Source organism: Oncorhynchus nerka, linkage group LG15 (genome assembly GCF_034236695.1).
Source record: "Oncorhynchus nerka isolate Pitt River linkage group LG15, Oner_Uvic_2.0, whole genome shotgun sequence".
NCBI classification, from domain to species: Eukaryota; Metazoa; Chordata; class Actinopteri; order Salmoniformes; family Salmonidae; genus Oncorhynchus; species Oncorhynchus nerka.
Genome location: NC_088410.1, coordinates 24,032,531 through 24,045,500, shown reverse-complemented (window position 1 = coordinate 24,045,500; position 12,970 = coordinate 24,032,531). Strand labels below are relative to the sequence as shown.

At 47.6% G+C, this 12,970-nt stretch overlaps 1 protein-coding gene across 1 annotated transcript in view; it reads left to right on the top strand.

Moving 5' to 3' along the window:
- LOC115127811 (voltage-dependent P/Q-type calcium channel subunit alpha-1A-like) overlaps window positions 1-12,970 on the top strand; it is a 116,296-nt gene that overhangs the window by 21,180 nt on the left and 82,146 nt on the right. The window contains exons 8-12 of the mRNA XM_065000685.1: window positions 8,698-8,915; window positions 8,963-9,103; window positions 9,185-9,422; window positions 11,370-11,564; window positions 12,202-12,314. Of these exons, the coding sequence (XP_064856757.1) occupies window positions 8,698-8,915; window positions 8,963-9,103; window positions 9,185-9,422; window positions 11,370-11,564; window positions 12,202-12,314 (905 nt within the window). The remainder of the gene's footprint in view (window positions 1-8,697; window positions 8,916-8,962; window positions 9,104-9,184; window positions 9,423-11,369; window positions 11,565-12,201; window positions 12,315-12,970) is intronic.

Sequence of the window (12,970 nt, the reverse complement as noted above, 5' to 3'; positions counted from 1 at the left end):
CATTTGTAAAGTAACACAGGGGCTTCGGTACCGAGTCAACGTGCGGGGTACAGGTTAGTCCAGGTCATTTGTAAAGTAACACAGGGGCTTCCGGTACCGAGTCAACGTGCGGGGTACAGGTTAGTCCAGGTCATTTGTAAAGTAACACAGGGGCTTCCGGTACCGAGTCAACGTGCGGGGGTACAGGTTACATTTACATTTACATTTAAGTCATTTAGCAGACGCTCTTATCCAGAGCGAGGTTAGTCCAGGTCATTTGTAAAGTTACACAGGGGGTTCCGGTACCGAGTCAACGTGCGGGTGTACAGGCTAGTCCAGGTCATTTGTAAAGTAACACAGGGGCTTCTGGTACCGAGTCAACGTGCGGGGGTACAGGTTAGTCCAGGTCATTTGTAAAGTAACACAGGGGGTTCCGGTACCGAGTCAACGTGCGGGGGTACAGGTTAGTCCAGGTCATTTGTAATGTAACACAGGGGCTTCCGGTACCGAGTCAACGTGCGGGGGTACAGGTTAGTCCAGGTCATTTGTAAAGTAACACAGGGGCTTCCGGTACCGAGTCAACGTGCGGGGGTACAGGTTAGTCCAGGTCATTTGTAATGTAACACAGGGGCTTCCGGTACAGAGTAAACGTGCGGGGTACAGGTTAGTCCAGGTCATTTGTAAAGTAACACAGGGGCTTCCGGTACCGAGTCAACGTGCGGGGGTACAGGTTAGTCCAGGTCATTTGTAAAGTAACACAGGGGCTTCCGGTACAGAGTAAACGTGCGGGGTACAGGTTAGTCCAGGTCATTTGTAAAGTAACACAGGGGCTTCCGGTACCGAGTCAATGTGCGGGGGTACAGGTTAGTCCAGGTCATTTGTAATGTAACACAGGGGGTTCCGGTACCGAGTCAACGTGCGGGGGTACAGGTTAGTCCAGGTCATTTGTAATGTAACACAGGGGGTTCCGGTACCGAGTCAACGTGCGGGGGTACAGGTTAGTCCAGGTCATTTGTAAAGTAACACAGGGGGTTCCGGTACCGAGTCAACGTGCGGGGGTACAGGTTAGTCCAAGTCATTTGTAAAGTAACACAGGGGCTTCCGGTACCGAGTCAACGTGCGGGGGTACAGGTTAGTCCAGGTCATTTGTAATGTAACACAGGGGCTTCCGGTACCGAGTCAACGTGCGGGGGTACAGGTTAGTCCAGGTCATTTGTAAAGTTACACAGGGGTTCCGGTACAGAGTCAACGTGCGGGGTACAGGTTAGTCCAGGTCATTTGTAATGTAACACATGGGGTTCTGGTACCGAGTCAACGTGCGGGGGAACAGGTTAGTCCAGGTCATTTGTAAAGTAACACAGGGGGTTCCGGTACCGAGTCAACGTGCGGGGGTACAGGTTAGTCCAGGTCATTTGTAATGTAATACAGGGGGTTCCGGTACCGAGTCAACATGCGGGGGTACAGGTTAGTCCAGGTCATTTGTAATGTAACACAGGGGCTTCCGGTACCGAGTCAACGTGCGGGGGTACAGGTTAGTCCAGGTCATTTGTAAAGTTACACAGGGGGTTCCGGTACAGAGTCAACGTGCGGGGTACAGGTTAGTCCAGGTCATTTGTAATGTAATACAGGGGTTCGGTACCGAGTCAACATGCGGGGGTACAGGTTAGTCCAGGTCATTTGTAATGTAACACAGGGGCTTCCGGTACCGAGTCAACGTGCGGGGGTACAGGTTAGTCCAGGTCATTTGTAAAGTTACACAGGGGTTCTGGTACCGAGTCAACGTGCGGGGGTACAGGTTAGTCCAGGTCATTTGTAAAGTAACACACGTACCGAGTCAACGTGGGGTACAGGTTAGTCCAGGTCATTTGTAAAGTAACACAGGGGGTCAGTTTGTACAGGTTAGTCCAGGTCATTTGTAAAGTAACACAGGGGTTCCGGTACCGAGTCAACGTGCGGGGGTACAGGTTAGTCCAGGTCATTTGTAAAGTAACACAGGGGGTTCCGGTACCGAGTCAACGTGCGGGGTACAGGTTAGTCCAGGTCATTTGTAATGTAATACAGGGGTTCCGGTACCGAGTCAACGTGCGGGGGTACAGGTTAGTCCAGGTCATTTGTAATGTAACACAGGGGCTTCCGGTCAACCGGGGGTACAGGAGTCAACAGGTTAGTCGGGGTACAGGTTAGTCAGGTCATTTGTAAAGTTACACAGGGGGTTCCGGTACAGAGTCAACGTGCGGGGGTACAGGTTAGTCCAGGTCATTTGTAATGTAACACATGGGGTTCTGGTACCGAGTTGCGGGGGTACAGGTTAGTCCAGGTCATTTGTAATGTAACACAGGAGGTTCTGGTACCGAGTCAACATGCGGGGGTACAGGTTAGTCCAGGTCATTTGTAATGTAACACAGGGGTTCCGGTACCGAGTCAACGTGCGGGGTACAGGTTAGTCCAGGTCATTTGTAATGTAACACAGGGGTTCCGGTACCGAGTCAACGTGCGGGGTACAGGTTAGTCCAGGTCATTTGTAATGTAACACAGGGGGTTCCGGTACCGAGTCAACGTGCGGGGTACAGGTTAGTCCAGGTCATTTGTAATGTAACACAGGGGCTTCCGGTACCGAGTCAACGTGCGGGGTACAGGTTAGTCCAGGTCATTTGTAAAGTTACACAGGGGTTCCGGTACAGAGTCAACGTGCGGGGTACAGGTTAGTCCAGGTCATTTGTAATGTAACACATGGGGTTCTGGTACCGAGTCAACGTGCGGGGAACAGGTTAGTCCAGGTCATTTGTAAAGTAACACAGGGGTTCCGGTACCGAGTCAACGTGCGGGGTACAGGTTAGTCCAGGTCATTTGTAATGTAATACAGGGGTTCCGGTACCGAGTCAACATGCGGGGGTACAGGTTAGTCCAGGTCATTTGTAATGTAACACAGGGGCTTCCGGTACCGAGTCAACGCGGGGTACAGGTTAGTCCAGGTCATTTGTAAAGTTACACAGGGGTTCCGGTACAGAGTCAACGTGCGGGGTACAGGTTAGTCCAGGTCATTTGTAATGTAATACAGGGGGTTCCGGTACCGAGTCAACATGCGGGGGTACAGGTTAGTCCAGGTCATTTGTAATGTAACACAGGGGCTTCCGGTACCGAGTCAACGTGCGGGGGTACAGGTTAGTCCAGGTCATTTGTAAAGTTACACAGGGGGTTCCGGTACAGAGTCAACGTGCGGGGGTACAGGTTAGTCCAGGTCATTTGTAAAGTTACACAGGGGGTTCCGGTACAGAGTCAACGTGCGGGGGTACAGGTTAGTCCAGGTCATTTGTAATGTAACACATGGGGTTCTGGTACCGAGTCAACGTGCGGGGGTACAGGTTAGTCCAGGTCATTTGTAATGTAACACAGGAGGTTCTGGTACCGAGTCAACATGCGGGGGTACAGGTTAGTCCAGGTCATTTGTAATGTAACACAGGGGGTTCCGGTACCGAGTCAACGTGCGGGGGTACAGGTTAGTCCAGGTCATTTGTAATGTAACACAGGGGGTTCCGGTACCGAGTCAACGTGCGGGGGTACAGGTTAGTCCAGGTCATTTGTAATGTAACACAGGGGGTTCCGGTACCGAGTCAACGTGCGGGGGTACAGGTTAGTCCAGGTCATTTGTAATGTAACACAGGGGCTTCCGGTACCGAGTCAACGTGCGGGGGTACAGGTTAGTCCAGGTCATTTGTAAAGTTACACAGGGGGTTCCGGTACAGAGTCAACGTGCGGGGGTACAGGTTAGTCCAGGTCATTTGTAATGTAACACATGGGGTTCTGGTACCGAGTCAACGTGCGGGGGTACAGGTTAGTCCAGGTCATTTGTAAAGTAACACAGGGGGTTCCGGTACCGAGTCAACGTGCGGGGGTACAGGTTAGTCCAGGTCATTTGTAAAGTAACACAGGGGGTTCTGGTACCGAGTCAACGTGCGGGGTACAGGTTAGTCCAGGTCATTTGTAATGTAACACAGGGGTTCCGGTACCGAGTCAACATGCGGGGGTACAGGTTAGTCCAGGTCATTTGTAATGTAATACAGGGGGTTCCGGTACCGAGTCAACGTGCGGGGGTACAGGTTAGTCCAGGTCATTTGTAATGTAATACAGGGGGTTCCGGTACCGAGTCAACATGCGGGGGTACAGGTTAGTCCAGGTCATTTGTAATGTAACACAGGGGCTTCCGGTACCGAGTCAACGTGCGGGGGTACAGGTTAGTCCAGGTCATTTGTAAAGTTACACAGGGGGTTCCGGTACAGAGTCAACGTGCGGGGGTACAGGTTAGTCCAGGTCATTTGTAATGTAACACATGGGGTTCTGGTACCGAGTCAACGTGCGGGGGTACAGGTTAGTCCAGGTCATTTGTAATGTAACACAGGAGGTTCTGGTACCGAGTCAACATGCGGGGGTACAGGTTAGTCCAGGTCATTTGTAATGTAACACAGGGGGTTCCGGTACCGAGTCAACGTGCGGGGGTACAGGTTAGTCCAGGTCATTTGTAATGTAACACAGGGGGTTCCGGTACCGAGTCAACGTGCGGGGTACAGGTTAGTCCAGGTCATTTGTAATGTAACACAGGGGGTTCCGGTACCGAGTCAACGTGCGGGGGTACAGGTTAGTCCAGGTCATTTGTAATGTAACACAGGGGCTTCCGGTACCGAGTCAACGTGCGGGGGTACAGGTTAGTCCAGGTCATTTGTAAAGTTACACAGGGGGTTCCGGTACAGAGTCAACGTGCGGGGTACAGGTTAGTCCAGGTCATTTGTAATGTAACACATGGGGTTCTGGTACCGAGTCAACGTGCGGGGGTACAGGTTAGTCCAGGTCATTTGTAATGTAACACAGGGGGTTCTGGTTCCGAGTCAACGTGCGGGGTACAGGTTAGTCCAGGTCATTTGTAATGTAACACAGGGGTTCCGGTACCGAGTCAACGTGCGGGGTACAGGTTAGTCCAGGTCATTTGTAATGTAACACAGGGGGTTCCGGTACCGAGTCAACGTGCGGGGGTACAGGTTAGTCCAGGTCATTTGTAATGTAACACAGGGGTTCCGGTACCGAGTCAACGTGCGGGGTACAGGTTAGTCCAGGTCATTTGTAATGTAACACAGGGGTTCGGTACCGAGTCAACATGCGGGGTACAGGTTAGTCCAGGTCATTTGTAATGTAACACAGGGGTTCGGTACCGAGTCAACATGCGGGGGTACAGGTTAGTCCAGGTCATTTGTAAAGTAACACAGGGGTTCCGGTACCGAGTCAACGTGCGGGGTACAGGTTAGTCCAGGTCATTTGTAAAGTAACACAGGGGTTCTGGTACCGAGTCAACGTCGGGGATACAGGTTAGTCCAGGTCATTTGTAAAGTAACACAGGGGTTCCGGTTCACCGAGTCAACGTGCGGGGTACAGGTTAGTCCAGGTCATTTGTAATGTAACACAGGGGGTTCCGGTACCGAGTCAACGTGCGGGGTACAGGTTAGTCCAGGTCATTTGTAATGTAACACAGGGGGTTCCGGTACCGAGTCAACGTGCGGGAGTACAGGTTAGTCCAGGTCATTTGTAATGTAACACAGGGGGTTCTGGTACCGAGTCAACGTGCGGGGTACAGGTTAGTCCAGGTAATTTGTAAAGTAACACAGGGGGTTCTGGTACCGAGTCAACGTGCGGGGGTACAGGTTAGTCCAGGTCATTTGTAATGTAACACAGGGGGTTCCGGTACCGAGTCAACGTGCAGGGGTACAGGTTAGTCCAGGTCATTTGTAATGTGACTATGCATAGATAATAAACAGAGAGTAGCAGCAGTGAAAAAACAAAGGGGGGGGGGGGGGGGGGTTCAATGTAAATAGTCTGGGTAGCCACTTGATTAGCTGTTCAGCAGTCTTATGGCTTGGGGGTAGAAGCTGTTAAGAAGCCTTTTGGTCCCAGACTTGGTGCTCCGGTACCGCTACCCTCTGTAGCTCCTTACGGTCAGTTGCCGAGCAGTTGCCATACCAGGCAGTGATGCCACCAGTCAGGATGTTCTCGATGGTGGAGTTGTAGAACGTTTTGAAGATCTGGAGACCCATGCCAAGTCTTTTCTCCTGAGGGGGAAAAGGTGTTGTCGTGCCTCTTTGGTGTGTTTGGACCATGTTAGTTTGTTGGTGATGTGGACACCAAGGAACTCTCGACCCGCTCCACTACAGCATCGCATCAGTTTATGGTGGTAAATAGATATGAATAATATAGATGAGAAATCTCTTGGTAGATAGTGTGGTCTACAGCTTATCATGAGGTATTCAACCTAAGGCGAGCAATACCTTGAGACTTCTTTAATATTAGACATCGCGCACCAGCAGTTATTGGCAAATAGACACACACCCCCCTCGTCTTGCCAGACGTAGCTGCTCTGTCCTGCCAAAACACGGAGAAGCCAGCCAGCTCTATATTATCCTTGTCTTTGTTCAGCCAAGTCTCGGTGAAACATAAGATATGACAGTTTTTAATGTCTCGTTGGTAGGAAAGTCTTAATCGTAGTCCGTACAGTTTGTTTTCCAATGACGTTGGCCAATAACACGGAGGGTAGTGGTGGTTTACCTACTAGTCTGCGGATTCTTACAAGGCACCCAGCCCCCCCCCCCTTTTACTCCGTCTTTTCTTCACGCTGATGATGGGGATTTGTCCAGTTCGACGTGAGTAATACGCTGTTCTGATGTCCAGAAGCTCTTTTCGGCCATAAGAGACGGTAGCAGCAACGTTATGTACCAAATGAATTACACGAAAAAAACAAACTAAATAGCACAGTTGGTTGGGAGCCCGTAAAACGGAGCAAGATTATTTTTATTTGTCAAATGGCAGCCAAGCATCGATTATCATGTCACCAGAATAAGACCCTCAATATTTATTGGAAAGGAAGCTCATCACGTTGCACTTTCACCACAGAACGGCTCATAATAATGGCCAGAAAGGAGGAGATGACTTTCACCACAGAACGGCTCATAATAATGGCCGGAAAGGAGGAGATGACTTTCACCACAGAACGGCTCATAATAATGGCCGGAAAGGAGGAGATGACTTTCACCACAGAACGGCTCATAATAATGGCCGGAAAGGAGGAGATGACTTTCACCACAGAACGGCTCATAATAATGGCCGGAAAGGAGGAGATGACTTTCACCACAGAACGGCTCATAATAATGGCGGGAAAGGAGGAGATGACTTTCACCACAGAACGGCTCATAATAATGGCCGGAAAGGAGGAGATGACTTTCACCACAGAACGGCTCATAATAATGGCGGGAAAGGAGGAGATGACTTTCACCACAGAACGGCTCATAATAATGGCGGGAAAGGAGGAGATGGAATGGCAATGAGAACCATGTGTTGGATGTATTTGTTACCATTCCACGAATTCCACTCCAGTCACTAAAACGAGCCCATCCTCCCTAATGAAGGTGCTACCAACCTCCTGTGACTTTCACAACATTGTCTTTCCATCTGGAGCCTAATAAACTGTGTGCTTTCCTGACGAGTCGTAGTGGGAGGACCACACAGCATGTCATCGCGGGACTCCAAGTTTACGATATGATGGTTATTGGATCAATATTTGCGCATAAAAGGGTTTCCACTTCTCGCATAATTCATTTTACTGACACAAAAAGATCCCACCTCGTCTTGCGTATTTTCTTTTGTCGACATTTGGAAAGTTTGGCGAAGAATGTTCGGTTTCCATCAGGCCATAAAAAGGTTGGATGGAAACCTTGTTTGTGATACCGAGAGAGAGAATGAGTGTGTCAGAAAGAGAGAGAGAGAAAGAGAGAGAGAGATTGGAACATTCTATCTTTCTATATCCTCCAGGTACCGTCAAGACCAAGAACAAGAAAGAGCTGCTGAATCCAGAGGGGGAAGACGGTGGAGCTAATGGTTTTTATTACACAATTATTCATAACTTCATAATAATATCATGAAGAAGCTTTACAGTGTAAAACAGGGATCAGGCAACTGGTGACCCAGGGACCCCCATCATACGTTAGCAATTACAGTGTAAAACAGGGATCAGGCAACTGGCGACCCAGGGACCCCCATCATACGTTAGCAATTACAGTGTAAAACAGGGATCAGGCAACTGGTGACCCAGGGACCCCCTCCCAGGCAACTGGTGACCCAGGGACCCCCATCATACGTTAGCAATTACAGTGTAAAACAGGGATCAGGCAACTGGCGACCCAGGGACCCCCATCATACGTTAGCAATTACAGTGTAAAACAGGGATCAGGCAACTGGTGACCCAGGGACCCCCTCCCAGGCAACTGGTGACCCAGGGACCCCCATCATACGTTAGCAATTACAGTGTAAAACAGGGATCAGGCAACTGGCGACCCAGGGACCCCCATCATACGTTAGCAATTACAGTGTAAAACAGGGATCAGGCAACTGGTGACCCAGGGACCCCCATCATACGTTAGCAATTACAGTGTAAAACAGGGATCAGGCAACTGGTGACCCAGGGACCCCCATCATACGTTAGCAATTACAGTGTAAAACAGGGATCAGGCAACTGGTGACCCAGGGACCCCCATCATACGTTAGCAATTACAGTGTAAAACAGGGATCAGGCAACTGGCGACCCAGGGACCCCCTCCCAGGCAACTGGCGACCCAGGGACCCCCTCCCAGGCAACTGGTGACCCAGTGACCCCCATCATACGTTAGCAATTACAGTGTAAAACAGGGATCAGGCAACTGGCGACCCAGGGACCTCCTCCCAGACAACTGGTGACCCAGGGACCCCCTCCCAGACAACTGGCGACCCAGGGACCCCCTCCCAGACAACTGGCGACCCAGGGACCCCCTCCCAGACAACTGGTGACCCAGGGACCCCCTTCCAGACAACTGGTGACCCAGGGACCCCCTCCCATGCAACTGGCGACCCAGGGACCCACATCATACGTTAGCAATTACAGTGTAAAACAGGGATCAGGCAACTGGCGACCCAGGGACCCCCTCCCAGGCAACTGGCGACCCAGGGACCCCCTCCCAGGCAACTGGCGACCCAGGGACCCCCTCCCAGGCAACTGGTGACCCAGGGACCCCCTCCCAGGCAACTGGCGACCCAGGGACCCCCTCCCAGGCAACTGGTGACCCAGGGACCCCTCCCAGGCAACTGGTGACCCAGGGACCCCTCTCAGGCAACTGGTGACCCAGGGACCCCCTCCCAGGCAACTGGTGACCCAGGGACCCCCTCTCAGGCAACTGGTGACCCAGGGACCCCCTCTCAGGCAACTGGTGACCCAGGGACCCCCTCCCAGGCAACTGGTGACCCAGGGACCCCTCTCAGGCAACTGGTGACCCAGGGACCCCCTCCCAGGCAACTGGTGACCCAGGGACCCCCTCCCAGGCAACTGGTGACCCAGGGACCCCCTCCCAGGCAACTGGTGACCCAGGGACCCCCTCTCAGTTAGCAAAAATACATGTATCATGTCTTTTCTTATCAGGTGAACGATTATAGCAAGGAGAACTAATCAACATTTTAATATATAATAGATTTGGTAGATCTTCTCATTATTTTGACCTCCCCACATTATAATTGGAGGAAGTGTAAACTGTAACATAAGCTATTGGCTAGAAAGGTAACTCCAAACACGTTTTCACCAAAAGCAGCTGTTTAGCTGGTTAAACAGAAGTTAGCAAAGTGTTGGAAAAAATGTATGTTCAAGTCAAGTCAAGCTTTTACCATCAGTCAGCGGCACTTGACTGTGTGCAGTGCTATTTTAAAGTCTATGTCAGAGACTCCAGTCATTTACTCAATGTTAGGAGTTGAGAAATTAGAAAGAAGATATTCTAATATTTTACTACTGTAGGTATGTAAATCAAAATGTGTTTATTCTGTTGCTGCTAGCGATATTCATAAAACATTGAAATAATAAAAATGTTAAATCAAGGTGGCCCAACTCAAGATATGTTAGTATCTAGTTCCATAGAGTTTTTCGAGTTCACTCAACTTTTTGTAGAAGTGTAAACTTGATATTTAAAGTTGGACAAAAATCAACGAGACAAGTTGGCAAAAATGTTGTTCCAACTTAACTTAAAAAGCTGGGCTAAAGTTCAATGAACTTGAAACACACAGTTGAAATCGGAAGTTTACGTACACCTTAGCCAAATACATTTAAACTCTGTTTTTCACATTTCCTGACATTTAATCCTAGCAAAAAGGAGAGTTTTAGGTCAGTTAGGATCACCACTTTATTTTTACAATATGAAATGTCAGAATAATAGTAGAGTTCCTTTCATCACATTCCTGGTGGGTCAGAAGTTTACATACACTCAATTCGTATTTGGTAGCATTGCCTTTAAATTGTTTAACTTGGGTCAACTATACCACCAGTATACTACTACTACATTACTACTATACTACTACTATACCACCAGTATACTATTAATATATTACTATTATACTACTACTATACTACCGATATACTACTAATATATTACTACTATACTACTACTATGCCGCCAGTATACTACTAATATAGTACTACTATACTACTACTATACCACCAGTATACTACTAATATATATTACTGCTATACTACTACTATATCACCAGTATACGCCTAATATATTACTACTATACTACTACTATACCACCAGTATACTACTGATATATTACTACTATACTACTACTATACCACCAGTATACTACTAATATAGTGGCTGTTCCACTGGATGTCTTATACTACTAATAGCGTCTGCTAAATGACTTAAATGTAATGTTAAATGTACTATACTACTACTATACCACCGGTATACTACTAATATATTACTACTATACTACTACTATACCACCAGTATACTACTAATATATTACTACTATACTACTACTATTCCACCAGTATACTACTAATATATTACTACTATACCACCAGTATACTACTAATATATTACTACTATACTACTACTATACCGCCAGTATACTACTAATATATTACTACTATACTACTACTATACCACCGGTATACTACTAATATATTACTACTATACTACTACTATACCACCAGTATACTACTGATATATTACTACTATACTACTACTATACCACCAGTATACTACTAATATATTACTACTATACCACCAGTATACTACTACTATATGCACAAAATAAATGTCTTAACCGACTTGCCAAAACTATAGTTTGTTAACAAGAAATTTGTGGAGTGGTTGAAAAACTAGTTTTAATGAGTCCAACCTAAGTGTATGTAAACTTCCGACTTCAACTGTATGACAAACAAAATCCAAAGTAAAAATACTAAGCATAGAAATAGCACAGATAGAAGCGGCTCTACCGCTTATCAAACGTTGTTTTCCAGGCGGATGACAGATCTATAACTCTTCATCTTCTTCTAGGAGACCCGTTTGGCCGAGGTGGTCTGCAGGATGGGTCCAACTACAATAGGAACGAGCGGCGGATCCGGTTCTTCATCCGTAAGATGGTGAAGACTCAGGCCTTCTACTGGACCGTCCTGAGTCTGGTGGGCCTCAACACCATGTGTGTGGCGGTGGTACACTATGAACAACCTGAGATCCTCTCCGACTTTCTCTGTGAGTAGATTTACATGCACACACACACACATGAAAACACACACACACTCTCCATGATCACACACACACCTCACCTCAACACAATTTGCACTTTGACCAGGCCTGAGATGCTGTCCGCCTTTTTCTGTGAGTCTCACACACACTTCCTGAACTGAGGTGATTATGCATGGCTAGTGTCCAGTCTAATTTCCATAAGATGTCTAGCTGATGAAGTCTATTAATCATGGAGAGTTATCATCACAGCAGTCTGCCATCATAGACTAGCTAGTGTCATTATTGATCTCCAGTCATCTAACCTGATTCTCTCTATTCCCTTCCTCCTTCTCTACCCACTTTCTCTTTCTCTCTGTCTAAATCCCCCTTCTTTCTTCATGTCTCTCTCACTCTCTCTCCCCCGCTCTCCCTCTCTCTCTCTCTCATCTCCCTCTCTCTCTCTCCCCTCCCTCTCTCTCTCTCTCTCTCTCCCTCTCTCTTTCTCTCTCTCTCTCTCTCTCTCTCTCTCTCTCTCTCTCTCTCTCTCTCTCTCTCCCCTCTCTCTCTCCCCCTCTCTCTCTTGCTCTCCCCCTCTCTCTCCTCCCCCTCTCTCCCCCTTCTCTTTCTCTCTCCCCCTTTCTCCCCCCACTCTCTCTCTCTCCAGTCTATGCAGAGTTTATATTCCTGGGTCTGTTCATGTCAGAGATGTGTATTAAGATGTATGGCTTGGGGACTAGGCCCTACTTCAACTCCTCCTTCAACTGCTTTGACTGTGTTGTAAGTATAGCTGTTACTCCTGCTGCTACTATATTACTACTATTTTACTACTATACTACTACTATAGTACTACTATACCACCAGTATACTACTACTATACTACTACTGTACCGCCAGTATACTACGACCATATTACTACTATACTACTACTATACCACCAGTATACTACTGCCATATTACTACTATACTACTACTATACCACCAGTATACTACTACTATACTACTACCATACCACCAATATACTACTACTATACTACTACTATACCACCAGTATACTACTGTCATATTACTACTATACTACTACTATACCACCAGTATACTACTACTATACTGCTACTATACCACCAGTATACTACTGCCATATTACTACTATTCTACTACCATACTACTACTACATTGCTAAATTACTACTACTACATTACTACTATACTACTACTATACCACCAGTATACTACTACTATACTACTACTATACCTCCAGTACACTACTGCTATACTACTACTATCCCACCAGTGTACTACTACCATAGTACTACTATACTACTACTATACCACCAGTATACTACTACTATACTACTACTATACCACCAGTATACTACTACTAAACTACTACTATACCACCATTATACTACTGTCATATTACTACTATACTACTAC